General features: G+C 47.1%; 9 protein-coding genes across 9 annotated transcripts; 2 read left to right on the plus strand and 7 right to left on the minus strand.

The window, feature by feature from the left end:
* Positions 1–94: 94 nt before the first annotated feature.
* Positions 95–1,843, minus strand: F5147DRAFT_687792 (thioredoxin-like protein). Its single transcript, XM_041436868.1, has 5 exons — positions 1,530–1,843; positions 1,201–1,457; positions 949–1,147; positions 736–888; positions 95–659 (listed from the first exon to the last, which is right to left on the minus strand). Exons 1-5 carry the CDS (start codon positions 1,599–1,601, stop codon positions 591–593), a joined length of 750 nt encoding a protein of 249 aa, XP_041294396.1. The 5' UTR covers positions 1,602–1,843; the 3' UTR covers positions 95–590.
* A 1,736-nt stretch (positions 1,844–3,579) lies between these two features.
* On the minus strand, positions 3,580–4,726 carry F5147DRAFT_108025 (SH3-domain-containing protein). The gene is made up of 4 exons (XM_041428061.1): positions 4,391–4,726; positions 3,853–4,329; positions 3,760–3,799; positions 3,580–3,708 (listed from the first exon to the last, which is right to left on the minus strand). The coding sequence occupies exons 1-4, from the start codon at positions 4,664–4,666 to the stop codon at positions 3,668–3,670; spliced, it is 834 nt and encodes a 277-aa protein (XP_041294397.1). The 5' UTR covers positions 4,667–4,726; the 3' UTR covers positions 3,580–3,667.
* Positions 4,727–4,765: 39 nt separating this feature from the next.
* Positions 4,766–6,171, minus strand: F5147DRAFT_108079 (MM3350-like domain-containing protein). Its single transcript, XM_041428062.1, has 2 exons — positions 5,544–6,171; positions 4,766–5,489 (listed from the first exon to the last, which is right to left on the minus strand). The coding sequence occupies exons 1-2, from the start codon at positions 5,916–5,918 to the stop codon at positions 5,181–5,183; spliced, it is 684 nt and encodes a 227-aa protein (XP_041294398.1). The 5' UTR covers positions 5,919–6,171; the 3' UTR covers positions 4,766–5,180.
* Positions 6,172–6,224: 53 nt separating this feature from the next.
* F5147DRAFT_574164 (putative 1-pyrroline-5-carboxylate dehydrogenase) lies at positions 6,225–8,304 on the minus strand (the record flags this gene model as incomplete). The annotated part of the gene is made up of 12 exons (XM_041431201.1): positions 6,225–6,273; positions 6,326–6,420; positions 6,482–6,594; positions 6,645–6,834; positions 6,885–7,053; positions 7,106–7,475; positions 7,527–7,554; positions 7,605–7,655; positions 7,707–7,810; positions 7,860–8,060; positions 8,113–8,126; positions 8,180–8,304. 12 exons carry the CDS (start codon positions 8,302–8,304, stop codon positions 6,225–6,227), a joined length of 1,509 nt encoding a protein of 502 aa, XP_041294399.1.
* A 2,248-nt stretch (positions 8,305–10,552) lies between these two features.
* On the plus strand, positions 10,553–11,519 carry F5147DRAFT_745044 (ras family-domain-containing protein; the record flags this gene model as incomplete). Its single annotated transcript, XM_041439723.1, has 7 exons — positions 10,553–10,561; positions 10,619–10,664; positions 10,724–10,798; positions 10,849–10,930; positions 10,979–11,172; positions 11,221–11,339; positions 11,394–11,519. 7 exons carry the CDS (start codon positions 10,553–10,555, stop codon positions 11,517–11,519), a joined length of 651 nt encoding a protein of 216 aa, XP_041294400.1.
* A 126-nt stretch (positions 11,520–11,645) lies between these two features.
* F5147DRAFT_108141 (complex I intermediate-associated protein CIA30) lies at positions 11,646–12,827 on the minus strand. The gene is made up of 5 exons (XM_041428064.1): positions 12,688–12,827; positions 12,359–12,630; positions 12,102–12,302; positions 11,854–12,043; positions 11,646–11,804 (listed from the first exon to the last, which is right to left on the minus strand). Exons 1-5 carry the CDS (start codon positions 12,755–12,757, stop codon positions 11,773–11,775), a joined length of 765 nt encoding a protein of 254 aa, XP_041294401.1. The 5' UTR covers positions 12,758–12,827; the 3' UTR covers positions 11,646–11,772.
* A 1-nt stretch (position 12,828) lies between these two features.
* Positions 12,829–16,015, minus strand: F5147DRAFT_108140 (uncharacterized protein). Its single transcript, XM_041428063.1, has 9 exons — positions 15,761–16,015; positions 15,469–15,709; positions 15,399–15,419; positions 15,194–15,346; positions 15,031–15,134; positions 14,799–14,980; positions 14,736–14,746; positions 14,574–14,684; positions 12,829–14,522 (listed from the first exon to the last, which is right to left on the minus strand). Exons 1-9 carry the CDS (start codon positions 15,815–15,817, stop codon positions 13,027–13,029), a joined length of 2,376 nt encoding a protein of 791 aa, XP_041294402.1. The 5' UTR covers positions 15,818–16,015; the 3' UTR covers positions 12,829–13,026.
* Positions 16,016–16,285: 270 nt separating this feature from the next.
* F5147DRAFT_794573 (uncharacterized protein) lies at positions 16,286–18,687 on the minus strand (the record flags this gene model as incomplete). Its single annotated transcript, XM_041443144.1, has 12 exons — positions 16,286–16,839; positions 16,893–17,081; positions 17,133–17,152; positions 17,207–17,261; positions 17,308–17,321; positions 17,375–17,448; positions 17,502–17,558; positions 17,611–17,643; positions 17,690–17,719; positions 17,776–18,098; positions 18,150–18,228; positions 18,298–18,687. The coding sequence occupies 12 exons, from the start codon at positions 18,685–18,687 to the stop codon at positions 16,286–16,288; spliced, it is 1,818 nt and encodes a 605-aa protein (XP_041294403.1).
* A 153-nt stretch (positions 18,688–18,840) lies between these two features.
* F5147DRAFT_687834 (PUA-like domain-containing protein) lies at positions 18,841–20,909 on the plus strand. The gene is made up of 9 exons (XM_041436869.1): positions 18,841–19,522; positions 19,582–19,635; positions 19,697–19,825; positions 19,883–19,899; positions 19,953–19,987; positions 20,039–20,101; positions 20,152–20,262; positions 20,321–20,377; positions 20,429–20,909. The coding sequence occupies exons 1-9, from the start codon at positions 19,203–19,205 to the stop codon at positions 20,651–20,653; spliced, it is 1,011 nt and encodes a 336-aa protein (XP_041294404.1). The 5' UTR covers positions 18,841–19,202; the 3' UTR covers positions 20,654–20,909.
* The last annotated feature ends 2,081 nt before the right edge of the window (positions 20,910–22,990 follow it).

Raw genomic sequence — 22,990 nt, forward strand, 5'->3', positions numbered from 1 at the left:
GAATAACCAATCGGAAGCTTCGAACGGGTACTCTTGACTGTTATCTTCTGAAAGACTCCGCCGTGCACGGTTACAAACGGCAACCTGCCGGAAATAAGGCCGAATAAGGTGACTGTGTTGACGTAGCATGGTAGCGAATCTGATCAGTACAGGGGTATGTAAAGCTCGGCAAGATCGGTGAACCGACTGTCGAACTTCGCGAGATGGGTGAAGATTGAAGAGGGTTATCCTCGTGTCAAATGGAACAGAGAAGGTCAAATGCTATATTCCCTACCTCTCCCTCATGGTGGCCACTTTAAAAACGGGACTAACAAGGTAAAGTAGCAGATAGCATAGCATAGAAGAAAGATACAAACACACGCTCGCTAATAAAAACTGCGATGCGATACAACACGCAGAAAATGGTACAAAGAGCAAGAGAAAAAGTACGAAATGCAACAGGCCCTTTCAGACTGAATTTCCTACGCGAGGTTGCGTGAGTGGTCCTTAAATAATTAATCCAAAGTGATGACCACGACCTGCACGCATGAATTGAGGTCATAAAGCACGGTATGGGTAGAGGAGAGTGAAAGAAATATGCGTAAAATCTGTTATGATGCCACTGAGACGATCGATGCACATTCCGTCATCGACGAAGATTGTGCAATTTTGCGCAAGATCTACATGCAATAAGAATCAGCGATACTGCACCCGGACGAGTTTACTGATAGGCTAAAATGAACGAGTCTTGCTCACCTGAAGGTAACACTCCGTAGATTGAACGCCATTCAAAGCCCATTTTCCATCGATGATGATGGAAGGCACGCCGTTCACACCGCTCGCCCGAGCGGCTTCGATCATTTGATTGACGCAGTTCTTGCAATCAGTATCTTGTAAGAAAGTAGTAGCCTGCAAGGTGCAGCAATTTTATGTCATTGACTGTTGATTAAGTTTGACATTGAAACATACCTCTGCCTTGTTCATCAAGCCAATTTTCTCTGCTGCATCGGCAAGAAACTCGACGTCACTAACGTCCTGGCAGCCGGCGAAAATGGCATCGAATAAAATATCGTTGAGGTGGCCTTGCATAGCTTGCCCGCCGACTTTATATGCTTTCACAGCCAGTCTGTGGGCGAGAGTAGACCGGGCCACGATTCCGTCTTCCGCACTATTAATCCATTGTATCAGAAAAAACGCTGACCGCATGCTAAAGATGCTCACAGTGGTAACCCAGCTTTTTGTGCTAATTCCTCCACCACTTTCCACTTGCTTTCCGCTTGCTCTTTACCGAACTTCCTAACGAGGTATTCCCGGCGATTGGGCACTTTTTCACCTTTCGCTTTGGGAACCTCGGGTGCGGATGATGGGCAGAGGAGGGTAAATGGCCGGAATTCCACGTCGAAACGTACATCCAAGTCACGACATCCGGCAATAGCGTCTTTGAGAGACTTATTCCCGATGTAGCAAAAGGCGCAGAGCTGGAAAGTGCCGAAGAATGATAAGTCATAGGAAAAATACAATATACAAGGAGAATAAGAAGGTAGACGTACATAATCCGAGATGAAGATTATTTTAATTGTGCGCTGAGGTTCGGGGGATAGGGTAGAGTCTGAATCGGACATCCTCGTGATATAAGGATTAATGGACCGCTCTAAGACTTGCTATTCGAAGCAGAAGACAATCGGGGACGAGGGCACGGAGGATATGACTGAAATAGCAGATATTGCAGGTGAAAGATACGAGTCTTCCGCCACCGTCAAATTGTTCGAGTTAAAAGGCGGAAGGAAAGGTGAGTTGGCTGAGAAAGCCGGAGGTCGCGGAGGGGACAGATGCTGAAAAGTGAGTAAGCTGAGGAGAGTGCAACCAGCCACATTTCATTGGCGGGAAATCTAATCCATTAGCAATACTAAGCGTGACGCTGATCGGTAAGCAATCAGCCTGTGACATACACGTGATGTTACACAATTTGAAATTCAGCTCTCTACTACCGCCACCGGAGTACCTCAAGGACAGAAACTCTGAGTCAATTTTGAATAGTTCAAAGTTAATGCTAACTTTGATGCTGACTAGGGCTTTCTCAGAAGCGCGTGCAATGTCTAAATCTTGACACGCTTTCCCAACCTTCCAAAAGTAAATCCGTGTTACTTTTTATTAGTCATTTAATACTAATAATTCGCAGCCACCATCAAACGGCCGTGGGCCCCGTCCGAATTTATCATTTCAAAGGATAAAAAGCCCAAAAGCAGAAGAAAAAGGCATTTTACCTACACTACGGAAATATACGCCGTCCGAAAACCAAGCTGGAACCTTTTATAAGGTGATCCCACTACAGTCAGCATGTAATTTATAGGTAAGATTAGCCAAACGTACCGCTCCTCGTCTCGTGCACTTGGCATTCGCTTTAGTATTCTCCTTTTTCAGAAGATAGGACTACACTTATCCCCATTGCTTCCCCATTTCAACGTCCATGAATAACGTTTTTCACATGTCACGTTTGTTGGCCGCCTCCCCGCGACTTGTCCTCTTCTGTTGCCATCAGGGTACCTACTGGCACATACCGTTGTCAACGTATTCTGCGTGAGTACCGATGACAATGCGCATGAGCCCTTCACCAGGCCAAACTCATGTCCTCAGAGCCTTAATCGCGGCCCAGTGTGGATGAACGGTGGCCGACGGATAGTGCTCCCATTGATGGGAGATACCAATAAAGCCAAGGGATTAGTACCCTCATGCACGACAAACCATCGCTAGGCCATAGTCACTGAACTTCAACGGTTCTATAGGCATGGCCGGAATGACTATATCAAACCTATGACCAACAAACCTCAGTCGTTGCGAATACATTACTCCTCTCCAACTTACCCATCCTTATGATCTGGATCGTCGGCAAGATTGTGGCCATCACCAGCGGCTTGTCGAACGTCGTGAAGAAACTTCAGGAACTCTTCGACGGGAGGTCGCACAGCAGAATTGAAGGCCTAGCGGCAAATTTTCATGATCTCAGCGTCTCCGGTCACGCATTTTGCTATTTGGGTTCGTGGATGTTCTTGAACAAGGTGAGGCATAGATAATGCTAAAGCTGGTAGATACGTACCTCGAAATTATTCAAGGAGTAATAGCATTTCTTCATAGCCCAATCTTCCAAGATTATCTCTCGATACTTCCGGGTTTTCTCAAATAAATCGTATTTGACGTCTTTCTCGCTGAACCTCGCGCGTGCCGATGTGGCCCAGTCACTTGTGTATGAGTAACAGCAAGTTTTTGCCTATAATCCAACAAGATGAAACGGTGCTCCTCACGTGCCGAAGGACGATACGCGGTTCCGAACAGGTGCCAGCTGAATGCATACTGGATTACTGCATGCAACTGCTGGCAGGTACAAGAGGCGGGAATGTCCGAGAAATGACAGGGTTACGAGAACCGACGAGCTCGACTTTGAACGTGGAGATCCGAACAGACGTTTTTGGGTGCATTACGATACAGTTCCAGTGGTCCAGTATTTGCGGGGCTTAAGCGTAAAACCACTTCAGATGTTACTGAGAAGCATCAGATTGTGTAAATATGAAGCCACGGTGTTGGAATTTCGCATCTGATACCATAACCAAATGTAAGATGCTATAGTCAAGAAAAACGTAGCACGAATGAATGTCCTTGTGTAAGCTTAGTAACGCACGAAGAGAGTAGAAGTCTAGAAAATTGAGTTCACTATATCACCAGCGATGGCAGCACCTGGATAGAATGATTAGAAGTATCAAAGACGTAAAAATCAAGTACACGAACCTGCACCGAACCCAAGACCACCAGCGGCTGACTGTGCCATCTGGAAATTATATCGATAAATATTTATAGACAGTTCCTGCACGGTAGACCTACCGTAGCGCCAAGATTACCGAAACGACCCTTCTTTGGGGGCTGCTGAGGAACTGGCTGAGCCACTGGAGGATTTCCCGGATAAGGATTATAAGGAGGTCCAGGAGGTCCGGAGGGGGGCGGATAACCTCCGGCCGGAGGACCAGGAGGATGATAACCACCGGTTGGAGGACCAGGGGGTGGAGGGTACTGCTGCACCACAGGCTGTGGTGAAGAATACTGCGGAGGGCCCGGAAGACCTGGAGGTATATACTTGGGCTCCGAAGCCAAACCATACTTTGAATCCAACGATGTCCTTGTCTTTGGAAATTCAGGGAAAGACATCGGTGGAGAAACAGATCGTGGGGCCAGTTTCTCCACATATGTGGCAGGAAATAGGCCCTGCTTCCCCGTCTTGCCTCTGCCTGTCCACCAATCTGCGTTTGTCTCTTTCACAATTTCTATTATATCTCCTGCATTGAATGAGAGATCATTGGGATCCTGTCATGGCTTTAGCAAATCTACAACACTTAGTAAGTAAGTGTAGATGAGATATATTTACCTCGCTTGTCCAATCCCAGATAGCACGAGCTTCTACCTTTGGCGACACATGCAAGCCAATATTATTATTGATCATACTCTGAGCGGGCGCCGGAGATATTGAAAGGCGCTGCGTTTGCTGTGTGATGGCTATCATAGATCCTGCCACCCCGGTGCTAGGAAGCTTGAGTAGAATATCGCGGCCATCCGATGGGGATAATCTGTTATGAGAGATTAACAGCTCGATGTTCTGCCTAGTCTGTGAAACTATGTGATCCAGAAGAAGGTGATCAGACATCCTGAGAGTGAAATACTTGGACCACGATGTGGACGTGAAATGATAGACGCTAGCTTGATTTCAGAACCAATTAACATTGATCTTGCCTAATGCGGTTGTACAGGGATGCGTCGGATCCTATGCGGACCTAGCTAAGCATCGTGTTGTTTCCTGTGTTCAAACCTAGCCACCATCAATTCTCATATCTCAGTTACGAGTCTCTTCTACTCAGTGACGATCATATCATATCCGATACGTTATGTGAATACAAAGTCTCGCACTGCGAGCTCCTGGGTCTCAAGACCTAGAACTAGCGAAGTGACTACTAGGATAGTCCGGGGACATATGTCCTTCTAATACTACATAGCAGCAGCAAATAAGTACGCTGCTGCTCTTACTATTTTACAGGGCTTTAAGTACGTTGTAATTAACGTGGGTGGTGAGTACTTGAGTCCCGTCCTCATGCTATACGTAAAGCCGTAGTGTGGAGCGTAATCCGAGCGCAAAGGCCTTCGGACCATGGCCTTGCCACAAATCATAGAATGCCCCTGCGAATCTGCCTGAAGCGTTTATCGAATAGCCCAGGTGCATTGAGCTGCTCTATAGTTGGTGCTATAGCGGGGTGGAATGCACCGCCTAGAGGCGAAACAAGCCATGATAACCTCCTCGCTTCAAGAGACACGTCATTGGGGTTTGGATCCGCGAAGGCTCTCTTAAGGCCCTCCCATCCCAGGACCCCGTGACTGTTCTCGAGGGGTGCACAACCGGAAACCTCAAGAACTGAGACTTCCTTCACATCGGACGTGCCGACTGCCAACAGGGTAATTTCATGTTCCCAAGAATCCTATCAGATCGGTTTGATCAAATTCGGAACATTCCACAACGTGATATCACTTACACCAAAGTCATATTCATAGAAGCAACCCCCCAGGGTTCCGTCATTAGTGACGTCCCTGTGATACCTTCCGTTGTGGTCCCATACGTCCTTGAGTTTGACAGTTTTTTCATCCAGGACGATATCGTTAGGTCCCTCTTCATCATCCCGTCCCATCATGTCTGTATCTTGTATCGATACAACTTTGTTTATGCCCCCTCCAATTGGAATTTGAAACGTAAACACGTGGAGATGCTCGTTCTGCCAGAGGAAGATGTGTTGGATCGCGGCATGAAGCTTTTGAAATGTCCATGATGCGGGTATGGAAAAGGTCCTCGAGATTTCTGGGTCTCGAGACTCAAGGAGATCAACTTTGAAGATGTAGGTGCGGATGGGCATTTTGTGAATGGCTTTCTTTCAGTCTTTAGACGATCATATATCTAAATGTTTAAGAAGCACTGGGGTACTGAGAAGGCACACGAACCCCGGGCTTTTACGTCGTAGAACCAGCACTAATTGATCCTCGGGGCAAGGACACGCACATTACATCAACAGAAGCTCAATCTCGGAGTGGAGACAGTGAGCTCAGCAATGATCTTTATTGGCTAGTAACATTTCCTCGTTCACTGCTTCGCTAATCTATGACGGTCCGGGGGTCATGCGGTCAAGGTGTGGTATTGGAGCACACTGCCTGAGTTTACTGGATTAGATCTTAATGCCAATGTTGATGTGCACTGCCTTGACATTGGTGTAGCTGTAGGCTGGGTCAGATTATCGGGCGTCGATCAGATGAGAAATTAATTTACTTCTCAAGAGCATCTTCACCCAGGTCTTTACCTGCACCAGATTGCTTGAACCCACCAACTGGCAATCCGAGGTCTGGCCAATTAGTGAAATTTACCTACGAACCCGGACCTGGTGATCAGCTGACTTGAACGTTGCAAGAACTATCTCACGCTCACCCACGCGGTGCCTGCCTCGATGTTGCTTGCAACACGCATTGCTCTATCGATGTCCTTTGTATAAACCGAACACGCAAGCCCATATGTAGTATTGTTTGCTTGTTCAATCACCTCTTTGACGCCGTCAAATGAATATTAGCGGGAACATGAAATATAAGCGAACCTTCCTCTGCGGAGAATTTCATAATTGCTGCTACTGGACCAAATATTTCCTCTTGCACGATCTTCATGTTGGGCGTGCACTCCGTGAAGACCGTAGGTTGTATGAAATAACCTTCTGTGCCGTGCCGTTCGCCACCAAGGCGAAGAGTTGCACCATCCTCTTGGCCAGATTTGATGTAGCCCATGACACGCTTACGTCGGACATCGGTATTTGTTATAGACCGTTCGGCTGCGCACTCACTTCGAATTGTCTCTCAGATATCTGAGGCCCCTGGAACGTGTCCGGGGAAAATGGATCACCCACAGAAAGACACTGAGCAGTCTCTGTGAACTTTTGCAGAAAGTCGTCATAGATGCCTGCTTGCACGTAAATCCGGGACCCCGCAATACAGAGCTCGCCTTGGTTCATGCTTCATGGCCTTCAGGAACAAGACACGAGAGGAAAAGAACAGAGAGACGCACAAAATCCCATTAATAGCCCACTTGACAGCCTGATCAATGTCTGCATCATCGAAAATGATGCTCGGACTCTTTCCACCTAGCTCGAGGCTGATTTTCTTCAAGTTGCTTTTTGCGGCTGCTTCCATGATCTTCCTACCCGTGAGAGTACTCCCGGTAAATGCAACCTTGTCGATTATCATGCTTTCACCGACCGCTTGACCCGCAGTGTCACCGTAGCCGGGTACAATGTTGACTACTCCACGTGGGAAACCAGCTTCTCGGATCAATGTGCATAAGAACAGTGCGGAGAGAGGTGTGAACTCAGAAGGCTTCGCTACGATTGTATTTCCGCAAGCGAGTGCGGGGGCGAGTTTCATGATAAGCGTGCTCACTAGAAGACACGGGGTAAGTGGAGAATAGCCTCATAAACTTGGATACCAACGGGGAAAGTTCCATGGGACGATTACGCCCTGCCACGTGCTGGTGAACGTCCAATTTACAACGTAATGAGACTACGTACAACTACCCCAATAGGTTGGTGACGAGTAAAACCAATCTTGTCAGGTGTTGTCTAAAACTTGTCAGAAAGGTGGTGTTGTGTTGCAATTGTCGATAGGCACACCTGAATGCTCTTTCCTTGTATTTTGTCAGCCCAACCAGCGTAGTAGCGTAGAACAGAACTTGTGATCGGTAAATCCTGTGCCTTGGCCGCGTGGAAGGTCTTGCCTAGCAGTAGCGGATCAGTGTGATTCAATTCAGAAGGTGTCTGACTGACCGACGTTAAGAGCCTCGAGAGCAGCAATTTGGTCAGTGTTGGCATCGACAAGATCAGCGAGCTTGTGAAGCAGTTTGCTTCTGGCTGCCCCGGGCGCCTTCAAACCCCAGTGTTCCTTGAATGCTGCTCTTGCTGCCTGTGCTGCGAGCTCGATGTCTTCACAGTCTCCGACTGAAACTCGGGCAATATCCTTGCAAGTAGCTAGTTCAACCTTATCAAAATGATGAAAAGCTGTATGCCCAGGCAGTCATACCCGGATTGATCAAACTGAAGGAATCCGTTCGAATCATTGACTACTTGCAGTAATCATGGACACTCACTCGATCGTTCCCTTATTGACAGGGTCGACAAATTCACCATTGATGAACAGTTGAGTAGGGAATGTAACAGCGCCCTTGTAAACGGCAGTATCAAATTGGTACGTGTAAGTGGACTCGGAAGCCATTGTCGCAGGAGCTGAGGCAGAAAGGTGAGCACCGTGGTTTTCCTGATGTCGTTTATATCGTTTACATACGATATGTTTTCAAAGCATGACGTATTGTTTCAAATGGAGAATGAGCCTAGTGTCAGATGGAGAATGAGCCTACTACTAGTAGTGAAGTTGAGCCTAGCCTGTGTCGGGATGCGCTAGTCTAAGTCTGACGTAACATCATGATAACCCTGGGGGCTATTAATCATGAGTTTGTATCGACCACAAGTCTTGTGTCAGATAGTGCTGGCTGCTAGTGCACATTTGTCAAGTTTAATGCTCGCTCAGGCTTATGGTTTGGAGTGAGGAATGAAATGAGCGCTTCGGGCAACTTTGTAGGCGCCAGTAGGTCACGATTGCGTTCCGAACTCTTCGGCCCTTGCTTAATGCAGAGAAACCTAGGTCGGTCAGGGTTAGCCTGAGGGATCCGTAAATATCGTGCACATAAGACTGTCAACCAGGCTCCTTAGTTGAAAATAAAGCACCCATTTGGTGCATTCAAGCAGGGTTGAACCTAAAGTCTGGACCTGCAAAAATAGCGCAAAAAATGCAACAAGCATAGCCAATAAAAAAACTTTATTGATTGCATGACCTTGCGTGATTCAGGTTCTCTCTGACACTTCAAATTGGTGATCCGTTATGATCATATGTATTTGAAAAAGGATCTAAACGTTATACATCCTGATCTCGTGAAAAAAGCGATCCCTTTCCCCTGACGCGTGTACCCTGTCTGATCATTGTATCATAACTTGAAATTAAGATTGCGCATGAACCACGTTGCATGCTGTGATCACGAGTAATAAAACGTGCTACGCACACTGGTTTGTATGGACACTTATCCCGCTCAGCGTTGACTCAGCGTTTTGTCTTAGCAATGATCAAGATTGTGGCTCCAACACTTTTGAACTATGTCAGTCTACCAGATCGGGATGTCTTAAAAAGCAAGGAGTTGACATTGAGTTTGTAGAACACGAGTTAAAAAACTCACAAATGAAGTTCTTTATGAGACTAGAGCCTACTAGACGCAGTGGGCTGCCGGGGGCCGGCGGTTAACTTCAAATCTGAGGCTTGAATCGCTTTTAAGCGACCTGAAATTTGAAATAGTGCACAGGACACGCCTTATCTAGTTCGCGACCGAGTCCCTTCAACCAACCAGGGGTCTCGCAGTGATCAGAGATGCTTTGAGCATCAATATGTTCCTTAGTCTACGATGTTAGCGTATAATATAAATTTGGAAAGCGCGCCTCTATTTGACAATGGCAGCCGCTTCAAGAGCGCCGAGCGACATCCCGAAAATTACTTGATACACAAGCCAAATCCTCGGAGCGCCCTGGAGACAGTACATGTCAGCTGATTATACCGAGGCTGACTCAATGATCCACGCACCTATGGATCCCTTTCGTTTTTAGAACTTCGAAGGTCACTTGCATAACTCGGAAGAGCGTATGAGGTCACATTTCGAAATGCTATGCATTGTTTGTGAATACTTTTGTTGATATGTGAGGTTGACGAGGGATACACTACGTGCTGCAGAGGGCTGGTAGATCTATAAAAGATTCACAGGAAGTGAGTTGAAAGAATAATGTCACAAGACCAACCTTCCCATGATACGGCGTGTTCACTTGAGATGCATAGGTAAACGCGTCCCGGACCCGTACAATGAAGTTGCTGTAGTAGGGCACTGCACCACGATTATTGCATCCTCAGACCCTCAAGGGTCGTGACACTCTAAAAATAGTAAATCATACCAGGAGAAAACGCTGATGTGGACGAAGCCTGGGTAATTTGGAGTGCGATTTGAAGAAATAAACAATGCGATGACGAATGGAAATAAATAGGTTGTTACAGTCGTAGACCCTGACTGTCTTCAGCACGAACACCCCACAATGATGGAAATAACTCAGAAAGACTGAGTCTAAGAGTTAGCTACCTGCTTTCGTGAATACGTCAGCAAGACAATAACTCGAATGCGAGATCAAGGATCCACAGCATAAGATGCGCCACAGTGACATGGCCACACGGCGGTCATAGCCAGGGTCGGATCCGGTCGGTCCACAACATCTAGAATTGGTCTTATTTGGTCCTCGGGTAGCCAGTATCAGCATTATAATTGCCCGTGCTGAAGTTACGCTCATCATTCCATCTGGTTTCACCAAGCTATCCTCCCTTGTAATCAGGCAAGTTCTTTTCAAGTCTTACGTCTTTCTTGTTTACTTGACAAACTATGTCGAGGGTATGTGCCATCCTAACCCATCACCAACAAGAACTCACAGCATTGTTCTAATTACAGGCGCAGTTCTTGAGGGAATACAAGTTGGTAGTTGTCGGCGGTGGTGGTGAGTTTGAAGCTGCAGAGATGCAATGAACCGTGTCTGATAGCACTTATTCCAACCAGGTGTCGGTAAATCTGCCCTCACCATCCAATTCATTCAAAGTCACTTCGTCGACGAATACGACCCAACAATCGAGGGTATGATGGTTTCTCTTCCATTCGAATCCTTACTGAGAATAGTAAGATAGACTCGTACCGCAAGCAATGCGTCATTGATGAAGAGGTCGCATTGCTCGACGTCCTCGACACCGCTGGTCAGGAGGAATACGGGTGAGTGATATTCTGCTGCTGATAGTCCTTGCCGCTCACTTTTCACAGAGCCATGCGGGAGCAATACATGCGCACTGGTGAAGGCTTCCTCCTCGTTTACTCTATCACCTCCCGCGACTCTTTCGAGGAAATCAGCACTTTCCATCAACAGATTCTTCGTGTGAAGGACCAAGATTCGTTCCCTGTTATCGTCGTCGCTAACAAGTGCGATCTTGAGTATGAGCGACAAGTTGGAATGAATGGCAAGTCGTGACTGATTTTTGAATGTACTGGTTCCTGATAATGAACAGAGGGCCGTGACCTTGCAAAACACTTTGGCTGCAAGTTCATCGAAACATCGGCTAAGCAGCGCATCAACGTCGACGAGGCATTCAGCAACCTCGTCCGCGAGATAAGAAAGTACAACAAAGTAAGAAACTTCTATTTATTTATGACATTTCATTCATGTAATTCACTCTCGCAGGAGCAACAAACAGGCAGACCCGTTATGGCCAACTCCGGTGGCGGCGGACCTGGGGTCTACAGTGGCAAAGGTGACGCTCATGAAGGCGATCATGGCGGATGCTGTAGTGGTTGTGTAGTCGTATGAGAACATCCATATACCCACACTTCCTTTATCTCCGGACACACTTTTCTACTCTTCGCGCTCCCTGCTGGCTGACTCATGGGCTTTTTGTCGACCTTTGTACGTTCTTCTGCGATTTGATTACTCGTCAGGCGCGTCGGCTACAAAAAGTTTGCCGTTGTATATATAGTTTATGATTATGGACCGAAACCGTTAGATGCTTATGCAAATTTTTTTTGTTCAAGTGTCCAACGTGGTGGAATGTACGTAGTAGCGCTCAAATGCCGCGGGATGGATACTTTTCTATCGCTATTTTCTTTGAGTCTTCAGCTATCAAATTACAGTGAGAACCGCTTACATGGAGGCCGCGTCACGTCTTCCTCATTCACCGCCCGTATGGAGTCAATGCCGAGGTCATAGGAACCCGGAACACCGCTGTTTCCCCCAAGCAGCGATATCCCAACTGTCCGTATCCGCTCGCGCATCATCGTGATTTGATGCTGCACCAATTCACCAGTATTTGTCAGTATAAAGTTCTCAAACGGTATCTTGAAAGAGTTGCGATCAGTTGGCGCCCGTGAAAATATCAGTACGGATTGGACACACGAATACATCTTCCCAGTCACCATCATTTCGTTGGAAGTAGAGCCGGTGCTGCCACAGGTCCGTCGTGATCGGCCCGTCAGTTTGTAAATTCACAAAATACGAGTTGCGTAACCGGGGATCACCACCGAGGCGTAGCCTCAGGGCAAGGAACTGGTGATTTGAAACGTCGTCGACCATTTCACCAAAGAGTGTCGGGCGGGGCTGATACGGACATCATGTCAAGCGGGTGTGATATCAAGCTCGGAAATATCATTTACCTTGGACCGAAACCCAGCATATCCACCTCTGATTCGCCCTTGCAGTTCCGGTCTGACATCCAGTCTCATCTCACCCCAAAACCGACCCGTAGCCGTGGTCCCACTGCCCTTGTTACGTTTCGTGGACTCGTCAAGCTCTAAATGGGCAGTGGACGTGCCACCAATATCTGCATCGCAGCCAGTCGCAAACTGTTCGATGTCCTGTTTAGAATTTAACCTGAAGAGCGTCAAAGGTGCTCTTGAAGGGCCGTCTGCGCCTTCCATACGGAGTACTGTGTATATAGCCTTGTCAGTTTTGCGGTTAGAATCCGACATTTAAACAAGCGTGCTTTTGATGCTGCTGTCTCTGAGCAGCTTTGTTGACCTGTTCAGATATGCTGCCCAGTTGGATAACGCCATGGTCGGTGCAGTGTTAGTGGGTTGCACCGGGATATGAGAGCGAGAAGAAGAACAGGACTTTTCAAATATACGTCATCGAATCTGAGTACCATCTTGGGCAAGTCCAATTATATTATACTTCATGTCAATTGTACAGGCAATTGAGGCTTGAAGCTTGAGCGCCGAACTTTAAGCTAAGAAGTTCATTCAGTGGTTGAATATCGTAATAACTAGTATGTAAGTTGTACTATCTCAGGCAGCGTCCAGCATTGTAGGTGCAGTCCTCTAAATCATGTCCGCAACGAAAGTGGGATACCCATCGAATTGCCTGGCCGAAGTGCGAATGGTATCGGAGCACGAGGCACAGGAGAAACGTCCTCTCTCTTTGGAAAATTCTCTACACTCGCACCAGAGACAAGTGATGCATATGCGAGCATGGTCTCCTCGTCTGGGGGCTGGCTTGAGGTAACAGCACTGTCCTGCGACCAAACCGTCATCCAGGTCGATCTCTCACTTTGTTTATGTTTCTCGAAAGAAGAGGACAAAGACGACTCGGAGTCCATGCTTTCAATGGTATTGCTGCGCGTCGATGGAATGCTCGGCAGGACTTTCTCACTTCCTCCGTCAACTGAGCTCATTGAATGGGTGCTGCGAAGACTGTCCAGGAAGGAAGATATAGAATATATGGATAAGAGCGACGATATTGAACCGTGACGTTCATGGGGGGCAGCAGATGTAGCAGCTTCGGGGCGACTGTGCGCACTAGAAGACGAGGATGCTGTACTGTTTCGGGGGAGTTGAGGTAATTGTCTAAGGGCAGCGTGGGAACGAGATATAACATCCCTTTCCACCAGAGTTGTAGGTGATGGCGGTGTTCTGCCTTTACCTTTGTCAACCTTCTGAAGAGCCTCAGCTTTTGTAGTAATGACAGGTAGAGGCCGAATGACGGGTGTAGGAATGGCATCAGTGAGATCCAATGGAGTAGGTCTGCGTTTTATAGAAGGTACGCGGAACCGGGAGAAAGACTTCTTCGTTGGACTCTTGTCAGCTGGGGAAGCAGGGATAGGCGAAAGCGGCGGCCCAACAGTAAGAATGAGAGGTATTTTACCACTGCCTTTTGACTGTGACCCAAACATAGACAACTTGCGGCTCGGCCTCCCAAAGGCCGCAGTGAACTGCCTCATGATGGGAGAAGCGTTCGTGGATTGGATAGACGTAGGCACGATTGGAAAGCTGGTGACCACCGATGCAGTAGAAGAACGAGGTGCAGGCGATAGGCTGACAGTCACAACGGCCATTTTGGGTGTATTGACCTCAGCCATCTGAGGCAAGTTGATGCGAAGGTTGCGACCCTTGAGACTCTCTGTATCAGACGCAGCATCGAGCTGACGATTGAGCTCCGAAGGAGTGAGAATGGCACGAGACAGAGTCAGTAATGACTCGCCCTGCCTGACCCTCATCTTGTGAAACCTCGAGGGCGTCCTCTTGGTGCTCAACAAGTGAGTCGCGGAATCAGTACTTGCAGTGGAGGAGTTACGAGAGTGATATTGAACTGGCGGAAAATCTGACAGCGAGACTGGTGATATTGCCTTGGAGGTATCATTGTACAGAGGTAAAAGCGGTCCTTTAGGCATGTGAGCGACTGCGGGAAGAATAGGCGATTCGTCGGACGCGTTGTTTCCGAAAGTCTTTACAGTATCAACCTGAATCTTTGGTAGTGTTGAACAATGGAAAACTGGACTGAGCACACGGAAGGTGTTGTACATAAGACCGACATTGACAAGCCCTAGAACACCAATCAGTGATTATGACGCATGCTGAAACCCGCACCACCAACCAAGCATAGAACAGCATACATGCGCAAATACTTCTGCTCCAAATGGGATGACACGACCAGAAGATTGTGCCATATTTACAACCGCGATCGGCAACAAGAGGGAGACAAATGCTAGACAGGAAGTCAAAACAGGAGAACTCGATCATATGCGAGGTCACGAACCGATAGGGTACCTGCAACGAACGGATGAATGACCTGGATAAGTATAAGCGCACAGAAACTCACCAAAACATCGTCTTTGCGACAGCTGCCAAGAAGCGGTGATATTCCTCCGAGTCGGTCACAGCACACCATCGTCCCTGGACCTTGCAAGTCAACTTGACACCCCCTTTGACGTGCAGAATACCCCCGAGAAAAAGGAATATCGGGGAGTAAATAATGACCAAAAGCACAGAGACGAGAATGACCTATTCATAATTACTTAGACTCTATCAGGTCAGACTAGAATAGACCGTACCGGAAAAGCTTCAAGCCCATATATCTTACTGGGATATGCCGGCATGATGCCACAGGAAACAGCGACTGGACCATAGACACCAGCTTGGCTGATGGGTGCCAGTGCTACAGATATGGATAGCATGAGATGATATCAACTCGGTTGCTGTTGTAGCGCCACTTACCAATCAGCAGCGACATGATCCATCCGAAGGCGATGACCACAACGCTCAGATAACTAATTTGGTAGAGACGAAACACCAGGGAGTTGCACGTGTGGACACCGATAGCACCAGAGAAGAAACAGGTGGACCAGTAACCTATCTGCATCAGGACAGCTGGTCACAAGATGACTCAGTATCTGATCATAGCACTATCACTCTAGATTACCTTGAAAAGTGCACATGGAACCTGATAGCCGTCAGTACAACGTATGTAGTTTGAACACCAAAAGTGCTACCTTGATGGATCCCAGATTGCTTGACCCAGAAAAACTCCATAAGCCCAGCTGCAGTGAGGAAAACATTGCTTAAAACAAGGGATGCAGCATAATGGCCTAGTTGAGTACGGAAGAATAGGTTCTCCGGAGCTCTGCACGCCGGCCCGTTACGCTGGAATGAGGGGATTACCACGAGGTGGATACTTCTGAAAACTATGAAAGCGAGCGCTAGCGCAGATAGTAAGGCAAACGCGGGAACAACCTGAGTGGAATCATCTGACGCTACTCGCAATAATTCGTACTAATGACTCACGATCAATCCATTTGCCTGAGCAGTAGAGAAGGGCGTGAAATGGGAATTCGAGAGCATGATAATGAATGACGTATGCCCCAAGGGTTCTTGAAATGAAAAAGACCAAGCAAACGGCCAGCTGTCCCAGACAGAGGAAAATGAACGAAGAATGACGGACTAGCCGCAGAAACGTGCCTCTCAGAGGTCGAAAGGTGGGACACAGTCCGCAGAAAGAACTTCGAAAGATGACGAACGCACGAACGAACGAACGACAGAGCGTTTTGATCGAATCTTCATTTCTCTCTTCATATGACTGTGTCGGGACTCGGCAATTGAGGTTTTGATGGTGGATCTGAACAGCTAGCCAATGCAGTAGTGATGATCAATCAAAACTGCCACATTCTACACTGCCTCAAAGACATACTACATACCTGTGTAAATCTGTGCACTCCATGCCACCGACATAGCTCATTTTCTCGCAGAGGCATGATTATCATACACATATCATCATGGCTTTTCCCCGATCGTAACACGCCACTAAGCTGCCTACTTCTTGATGAAAAACTTCGCAATCCCTTTTGGTTCCACTTTCTGACGTTTCAATGATGAACCGCGAGGTACAGGCACCGACCCCTTATTGCTGTTTGCCAAATCCTGTGCGAAATGAAAGTCGCCGTGTTCCGATCGTAACGTTGCCAATCGTTGTGCTACTTCGCTGGGACCACCTGTTGCTTGACCTTCTCGAAGTGCGATCGTCTTACGACATCGGGTACATTGGAATGAAACTGCCTCGATATCGCTAGATTTGGGCACAGCCAGGTCAGTGTTCTCAAGCGAGACCAGAGGCTCATCTTCTTCGCGCGAACGTTTGAGGAATGTTCGTTGAATATCTCGAGTCGCGAAGAACCCTTCGATGCTTTTCTGGCCCATCTCAGCCTTCTCCAGGCCAGTAAATGCTAGCTGGACCGATGTGATATTGACAGTTTTTGAGTCGCCAGTAAGCTCTTTCCATAGCTTGTCTGCAGCAGTCGCAATCACGTCCACTGTCACATTGCGGACGAAAGGAAATGTTGCTTGTTTGGATCGCGACGTTTCGTATCCTGATGTGTTCCTAGTTCAACAAATAACATTTGATGTTATGAGTTCAAATCACCTTTGCGAGCATGGAGCACAATAGTCTTCGGCCACAGCGTCGGCATCGACTCTCTAGCATCATTGAGTCGTAACGCCAGCTCTGCAGCAAGGACTCTGATCCATTGGTGTCCATCCAAAGGCTGCGTTATCGGCTTCGGAAGGTTCTTTGACGCCAACATGCTCTTGAAAAGCGCAGACTTTTCTTTGACTATGAACTAGTTGTAAATGCGAAAGGTGAAGCCAGGTCACATTGAAATACCTTCAGTGCGATCAATGCCACTAGCGTTGCATAATGAATAAACGTTCCCGAGGACACCGAATTGAATATCTCACCGAAGTAATTCATATATCCATAGCGCATTTTCGCCGAACTTGCTTTGTATTTCATCTACCATGGATAAGAAGCTGAAATGGATGAAGACAATATACATTACCTAGTGAAATAGTTCTTTAATTGGGTAAGCGATAGATAGAAATCGGGAAGAATCGTCCATTACTCACAACAAGTCGCCTACGGTTGAAACATCATACTCTTTCGCTAGGGCATCACCGAGCTTTCCGCCGAGGAAGCGAATCTAGCGTGTCTTGCGGTCAAGGCAGCCAATATACGTCAAGATTAGAGACTTACTTTTTGAAAGGGTAACGGATGGAGGTAACTTGGAATGGCCTGGTTGCGAAGGATAGTCTATGCATGTTTATTTGGTTATTGATGCCAACATGGGACTGAGAAGACTGACTTGACTGTTGGGTTTCTTGTAAGAGGCACAAAGCTGCGAAATATTGAGTGCAATAGACTGGGGAAAGAGGAGCACCAACCTTTGCAAGGAACTTATTACGAGCAATCCCCTGCATCATTGATTGTGCGTAAGATGATTACGAGCTCCCTACGAGATGACGCTTACAGCAGATGTTGTATAGCCTAGCTTTGAATGTATGTCCTCGCGAATCTTTCGCATCAGCTCTGCGGCAATTGACAACGCTACGTCGTGCCATGTTGTACCACCATCAACATCAATGTTAGATTGTTCTCCAGCACTATCAGTTCCTTCTGGTAATAAGACTGTTCCCAGATCATCCCACTTTATTGGAGGTGGTGGAGGTAGGGGGCTGTCCATCCCATTTGGGGCATCGGCAGGGACTTGGACAAGGTATGGATATCGTTCAAGTAACTTTTCTCTTACAGGACGAGTAAAGTCAATGAATGCTTCGTCGATGGAGGCTTTCTCTTGCTTTGACGTCAGTTGACCATATGGAATAAGTACCATGCGCATCTCACCAACTTCACCGATCGGAAGAGCCTCCTTAAACATAGTAATGATCTTGTTGCTTTCACGTCGATATAGATCCAAGGATACCTTTTGAATATGGGACAACAAGAGATCAACTTCTGTCACGTTAGGAGCATTGGAAAATGCACAACATACCTTGTGAGTGCGCGTATCGACATCCTTCCAGTAGCTGGGCTCGCTCTCACCCTCCTTGTAAGTTGCGACATGCACGGCAAGTAGATTAGGACATTTCTTCTTGGCGTCCTTAATCTTGTCCATGCGGGATATGCCAAATTCGCGTGCAGGGTAGCTCACTGCTATGATACTCTCCCATTGTTGTACAACGATTGGTACGTTCGGGTCGAGTTCAAGCCGGACGCGTTCGCAGGCAGCATAGAAGGCGTCACTATCGCATAGGGCAACGACGCGTAGGGGATCTCTAACACCGAGGTTATTGGATAGAATGTGTCTGTAAGTTATGGTTGGTCGCAAGTCGTCATAATCTTGATTGGTGGCTTTTGCTTTGCCTTTCCAGGGCGAGTTCATGATTTTAAGGAAGGGTAGCAAAACTGATGACGGTAGACGTCAGTTAAACAGCGCTTGAGCAAACGATGCCACACGGCAGCCAAATCAGGACCAGGCCCCTTTTTTTTCAAGCCTAATTCGGCAGACACCGATATAAAGTTTGCCATCCTTAAAAATCGTTATCCCAGTCCTCTACTTAAGGGTCCTGGAATACAGATTGCTTCTTTCCGTGGCAGCAGATGCGAGTCGATTTCGGCTGCCATCAACTGCACTTCCGACGTGTCATGGAGCCATCTAGTGTCATTCTCCACTGTCCAGTCCGGAGGTCTAGTTCCGTCAGCAGCTGCTACCTTGTCTTATCTAGTCGCCGGTGGAATCGAATCTTTCTTAGAAGGGGCGGCTCCACCCAAGTTTGACCTTTCGATGATCACATCTTTCGAAACTCCGACGCGTCATGCAGCAGCATTCTATGTATATGAGCCTCGTGTTGGCCTCGTGTGATTGTCTCCATCATCTTGACAGTCACCGACGACATAATGGACTACCTGACCCTTATAAAACAACTTCAAGTTGGCGTCAAAAACTACCACTATAGATTAGGCGAGGAGATAGAGGAACATCAAGACGAAGTCGCCAGCGAAAAGGACAAGGAAATGGTGGAAGATCCAGAAGTAATCGCCAGCAAAGGGGATGAGGAGATAGAATGTCGAAAAAAAACCGCCGATAAAGTGGTCAACGTGACGGAGGAAGATACAGAAGTAATTGGAAACGAAGGGGACGAGGAGATACAGGAACGTCCAAAAAAAATTGCCCCCAAAGTGACCAAGAAGGTCAGGGCCAGACGTGCCAGAATGTCGTTAGTGATACTTCTCAGAATTTTCCCCTAATCATACTACTCACACACTTTTTTTACAGGCGGCGCTTTGGAGAGATTCCTGGAGTACCTGTTGGTGCCACGTGGAAGTTACGGTCTGTATTCTGAATCTTCGTTTGACAATATCACTTACCCCATCTGTCTATGTGTTCGCAGCAAAGATTGTTATGATGCCGGCATACACCGCCATCCTACGGCTGGAATACAGGGTAGTAGGGTGACAGGCGCTTGCTCAATCGTCGTTTCGGGTCAATACGATGACGACAAGGACTTAGGCGACACGATGTAAGCACCGCGGCGCTTATTTTCGAATTTGATCGATAGTCTGACCTATGTATATAGTCTCTACGTAGGCTCAGGTGTGTATTCATAATATGTGCTACAAGATTGTATGCCGACATAGTACCGTCAGGGGGTGGCCTCCCCAATAATAACGGTTGGCCTATAGTAAGTTTCTTTCTTCCTTCTACAGCATGACTGTCCATTGAATTCCCCAAGAAACGTCCAGGCCCGCAGGTTTCTGACCAGGAATGGACGGGTTGGGGAAATGAAGCACTTCTTGTGAGTTCTATCCCTGATGAATGTAAGGGCGGTAAATGACAGTACAATAGCGATCTCATTACACAGGCAAGCCCGTGCGCGTCGTCCGGAGCTCGAAATTTGTTTCTAAGTTTGCGCCCCTCAATGGCTATCGGTATGATGGCTTATACACCGTTACATATGTGCAATCATTTCCCATAACTATAGACATGAGTCTGCACTAATACTTTATCTTCAAAGGCATGCAGAGAGAAGGACAGTGCCGATCGTTTTTATATCTGTCGCTACAATTTGGAGGCAAGTCTTCAGTAATGATCGAGCTTTGGTCATACTGACCAAATATCAAAGAGAATTCCAGGCCAACCTCCTTTACCGTGTCATTCACCGGTCGGCCATGACATCGAGTCATCACGGTCAACTCCTGCCTCCATAGCCACATCGGACACCGCCGTTTTATCCCCAGGGACCTCGACCTCCCATAAGCGCAATTCCTGCTTCGAAGATGATCTAATGTTCCAAAGATGCATGAGGCAAATTACTGACCAATTAGCGTTCGACAATGACGAAGAGTGAAAGACCAAGACCTCAATGGCTCAGGCTACCCATCTCCCTCGTCATTCAGAGTGATCCACCATTGCAAATACCCATTGCATCCCGCATGCTTTTATGATCATCATTTGGAATGTCTGTTTACTGATACTGCTCTTCATGTAATAGGTCGTCAAACTAATATCCATGTTTTTCCTTTGCTAACTATATCTTGATTTGATGTATATGTAATATCATATGCTTACTTCCTGTGCAGATAAACAAATGATATGACTTGTCTAATCCACCGATGTCAGAGCTGTGCACCCAATGTGCATTGGGGCGTTAGCTGCGGTTATGAGGATCCATATGATGTATCCCCAATGAATGAAGGTATTGAAAGAATGTAACAGGCAGCCAGGGCAATATCTATCGCCCGATATTTAGTTAGGAGAGAGAAGAACAAAGAGGGTTTTTATATCTGTTGCTATAGGATGGAGGTAGGTCTTCATGATAGTAACGATCGGCCCTTGATTACACTCACCAGTGTTAAAACCTCCATCTTCTATCCTTTCGCTACAGAACGTCAGCCTGCAACTGATGTGTAAGCTATTAGTCGTTCATGAGAACGATGACCTTTGACTATTACCTATAGTGACTTAGCATAGGCACATCCTGCAAGCCAGCATTCAGGCATTGATATTGCATGTCCATCAAATGTAGTCAATTAGGAAGTCGTTGAGCACTGTCCTCGCTATTTGCATGCACCCGCCCAGAGTAATTCATATACTTGGTGGGTTGAGACCAAAAACATTATCTTGCGCTACGGATTTATATCTCAAGTTTCATGGTTCACAATGGGGACGTGACAGTCGAACGTTGACTGTTCATCTCATCGTGAGGTGGTTATAAATTATATTCTGCAAACTTATAACAAGACGAAAAACAATGCATCGTAAGTACTTCAGTCATATTCTATGCAGTCAAGTGTTCGAGATGTTTCTAGAAGCGCCATGCCAAGGTTTGTTCACAACCGAGCACTCAGCAACAACAAACTACTTACGTGTCGTGCCGTCAACCATACTGCACCAATGCATCCTGCGAGAGTAGAAGTTCGATTCACTGTGGCTCAGGGTACCCAGTAACATGTATACGAGACTGGAGTCTACCATGCTGGTGAGTCATGGGGTTGGATGGAAAATCTTCGTGCTCACATGTTCGATGTCTACTATCTGGCATGTGTGGCCAGGGCAGCAATCAAGGAGGTCACAGTAAAAAGGGCAGTCATCACCCATTAAAGGCATAGACACTGTCAAGTTGAAAGCAGCAGCAACGGTGAGGATGAAGGAGAGACGCATCATCTGTGAGATGTGATATGGTATCTCTAAAACAAAGCTGAACTGAAGGGATGGCGGGGAGACTGCTTGCTTGCTTTGATGTGCTGAATAGTGTTATGTACAGAAGTTGTCCATCTGAAATACCCTTTCAAACACACGACAACTACACTGCCAGCAGTGTCCCTGACAGGGTAATGTGTGATCCTGGCCCGTTGTTATATACGACTTACGCCGATAGGTGACACGAGAAACGACAGTAATCAGCGAAGCCCTGAACCACTACGGGCTTTATACGCATCTCTGCAGACTGACGTTTCTTCACTAACAAAATTCCTATGAAAACCCATTGAGCGATCCAGATAGAAATTGACCCAATTAAATGACCACTTGTCCCTAGTTACAATCTGGACATCTAAAGGCCTAGTTATAAGGTCAACCTGGGTGAGTCTCGATCCATCAATATGGACATCAGCGAGGATTAGGGATCGTCATGGGTAAACCCACGGGTGTCCCGAGGTCAACTCGTACCCATACTCCCAATGCCTGCCAGTGCTTAGCGCACATGCCCGGCGCACGCCAGCGAATGCTGACATGGCTGGAACATATGCGAGCCACACCCAAAGGCGCCAGAATGAGATGAGTACAGGATGACCGTGAGGAGGGGTGCGAGAATGCGAGTGACGAGGCGGAGGGTAAGCAGGAGCAGGCCAGGAAGACATTATAATATCTTTAGAAGTATTGAAGAACTGAAAGAGAAATCAGAGACGATATTACACAGCAAGGATGAGATTTTCGCATGATGTAGAAGGACAACCAGACCTCCAAAAGACACACAGGCACGGAGGACAGCAATGGCTGTATGAAGGCATAAGTGTTAAAACCGCACCTTCAATCACTGGAGAAGGACGAGATCAGTGAAAGGACGAGTGGAATTTGGTGGAAAATGAATGAAACTTAACTTGGAGGTTAGATTATTGTAATGACGTTCGGCTGTACCAGTGGTGGATAGAATGAGTGGGGTAGGATATGGGGAAGTACTGTGGAT

Source organism: Suillus discolor, assembly GCF_016758755.1.
Source record: "Suillus discolor strain FC423 chromosome Unknown F5147scaffold_19, whole genome shotgun sequence".
NCBI lineage: Eukaryota > Fungi > Basidiomycota > Agaricomycetes > Boletales > Suillaceae > Suillus > Suillus discolor.